The following is a 2,238-nucleotide window of genomic DNA, read 5'->3' as shown; positions in this document are numbered from 1 at the left end:
ATCCAAAGTGGGGTTTCTGCTCATCCCTGATGGCCAGAAGCCAAATGCTCCAATGCAGCAGTTGCAGCAATGTTCAGTGTGGGAGCTGCTAAACCTTTCAGATCAGCAGAGTATAGTGTGTGCTCTGCCTCAAGTGTCCACGCAGCTTGCAGCCAGGCTGCATACAGTTGTCCTGCCACCAAAGCATCACAGTTATTTCAAAGTTTACTCTGAGCAAACTCCAGTGCAGTAGCAAGAGCTCCTTGCATGCCCTTGGCATTTCCATTGCCCTTTGCAACGACGGGAGAACCTCCTGCCTTCCCTTCCATCTGCGTACAGACAGCCACGGCCCAGTCAGCTGCAGAGAACACGGGGAGGCAATTCTGGGGAAGAGACACAGAGCAAAAGCAATTTAGACTGTAGAGCAGTCTACAGGACAGATTAAAAAAAAAAAAAGGTAACAACATCCTCTTCTCACTCAGCCTGGGCCCTCACAACCTGAGGCAGTCATGAATGCCTTAAGGACCGCAAAGGCTGAGCTTACACATCAATGCTGTGTTCTGTCCCCGAGTAACCATGGCCTGGAGGATCCAGGGATATCCATAGCCGGCAGAGAATGAGAGCATCTCTAGGCTCCACTGTGGTAATCTCAGGTCCTACCCCAGTGTGATTACCCATGAACACTGGACAGAATCCCAGGAGAAGTCTCAACTGGGACCTGCTGAGCTGTGGGTTCAGTCCCCCTTTGCAAGAAGGTTCCCTATGTCTCCACGAGGGTTCTGCTTACCTTGGACACCTGGCAGGCACAGAGCACCTCACCAGAAGCCTGAGGGCTGAGCAGCAGGACTGATGTGCCAGGAGATTTGTCACACAGCTGGTTCACTACCTTCATTAAGATCTAGGAGAAGCAGGGAGAAGAGGGTTCAGGCTACAACACAGGAAACTGGCACACAGCAGAAAATAGGCCCAGCAGTTCCCTCTTCCTGTATGCAGCACCAGAGGAACAGCTGGGCCAACAAGTAATGTGAATGACTCACAGAGAGGGAGTCGGCAGAGACGGTATCAATGATGACTGGCTGCTTGCAATGTTTGGCCAGCAGGCTTTGCGCCTTCTCTTCAGCCTGGAAGAGGAAACACACAGCATTTGAGGGGCTACTGGTGGCACAGGATGGGCTGGGTGGGCATATGTGTGCGCCACATATGTACACAGGGAATGGAAGTGTTGCTCTGTGGGAGACAGAGGGATGTATGTTAGCAAAAATAAGACTGGCAGACTGAAATCCCCACATAAAGACTTCTACAACCCTCTTTTCCTTCAAGTATAGATGAAATCGTTTCAAAAGTGGAATGGTTACCCGTTCAGTGCCTAACCTCTCTCCTAGACCTACACATTGCCACATGTCTCAGGCAGGCCTCTGTGGCAAGAAGCTTCTACTTTAAGAAAAGTTCTTGCTGAGAACACTAAGTCATCAATAAGCATTTCCAAAGGGCTTCTAAGGTAATCATGTAAATTAGCAAGAGACAAATGCAGTGGGAAGCCAGAGCAGGATTTGTATGCCTGGGAGAAAGGCTCTCTCCTGTCTCTGTCTTACTGTCTGACCTTGTAAAGCCCATTTCAGGGACATCTCATTTTCTCCATGTATAAACAGCAAAACAATGCCTATCCAGCTGTCGGTGTCTGCTAAAAGTGCCGATATGGGGCTCTCCATCCACACAGGCAGAGACACAGGGTTTCTGCAGATGCCAAAAATTCAGAGTCATTCACTGCATTTTACATGATGGCCCTAGTTAACTCCAGTGAAATCAATCCAACACTGTGTGTGATTGCACCTACTTTCTTCTGCCTTCCAATGGGACCCTGATGACCGAGTGGCTGCAAAGTGTGACAGAGACGAGTCCACTGGTGTAAGCCACACAGTGCTACTAGTGGGCTGCAAGTGTGCGTGCTGCTGCCACAATACCTGCTGTATCTCCAGTTTCTTGATGGCAGTGTTGGCTGTTCGTTGTAGTGTTTTGAGGACAGTCTGTAGCTCTTTTCTTTGCCACTGAGGCATTGCAGTGCTAGCCACCACCTGCAAGACAATTTGCTGGGTAAGGACAGTAGTAAGGACTGTAGCTCAAAACAAATCACTAGTTCTCTGTGAGGTCAGGCTGGAGTCTGCTCTCTTCCCAGACACTCCTATACCCCTACGTGATCAGGAGAGCCAGTGCGGTGCGTAGCTAGCTCTGTTCAGCTGAAGAAAAGCCTGGGAACACTCT

General features: G+C 49.7%; 1 protein-coding gene across 1 annotated transcript in view; it reads right to left on the bottom strand.

The window, feature by feature from the left end:
- Window positions 1-208: 208 nt before the first annotated feature.
- The window catches only part of AARS2 (alanyl-tRNA synthetase 2, mitochondrial), a gene marked incomplete at both ends in the record, with an annotated part of 17,670 nt that continues 15,640 nt past the window's right edge, over window positions 209-2,238 (bottom strand). The window contains 4 exon segments of the mRNA XM_009866969.1: window positions 209-362; window positions 767-877; window positions 1,017-1,100; window positions 1,941-2,051. Of these exon segments, the coding sequence (XP_009865271.1) occupies window positions 209-362; window positions 767-877; window positions 1,017-1,100; window positions 1,941-2,051 (460 nt within the window).

The sequence above is a fragment of the Apaloderma vittatum genome, unplaced genomic scaffold (genome assembly GCF_000703405.1).
Source record: "Apaloderma vittatum isolate BGI_N311 unplaced genomic scaffold, ASM70340v1 scaffold843, whole genome shotgun sequence".
Taxonomy (NCBI): Eukaryota; Metazoa; Chordata; class Aves; order Trogoniformes; family Trogonidae; genus Apaloderma; species Apaloderma vittatum.
The sequence above is the reverse complement of the archived record's forward strand: the minus strand, read 5'-3'. Positions and strand labels throughout refer to the sequence as shown.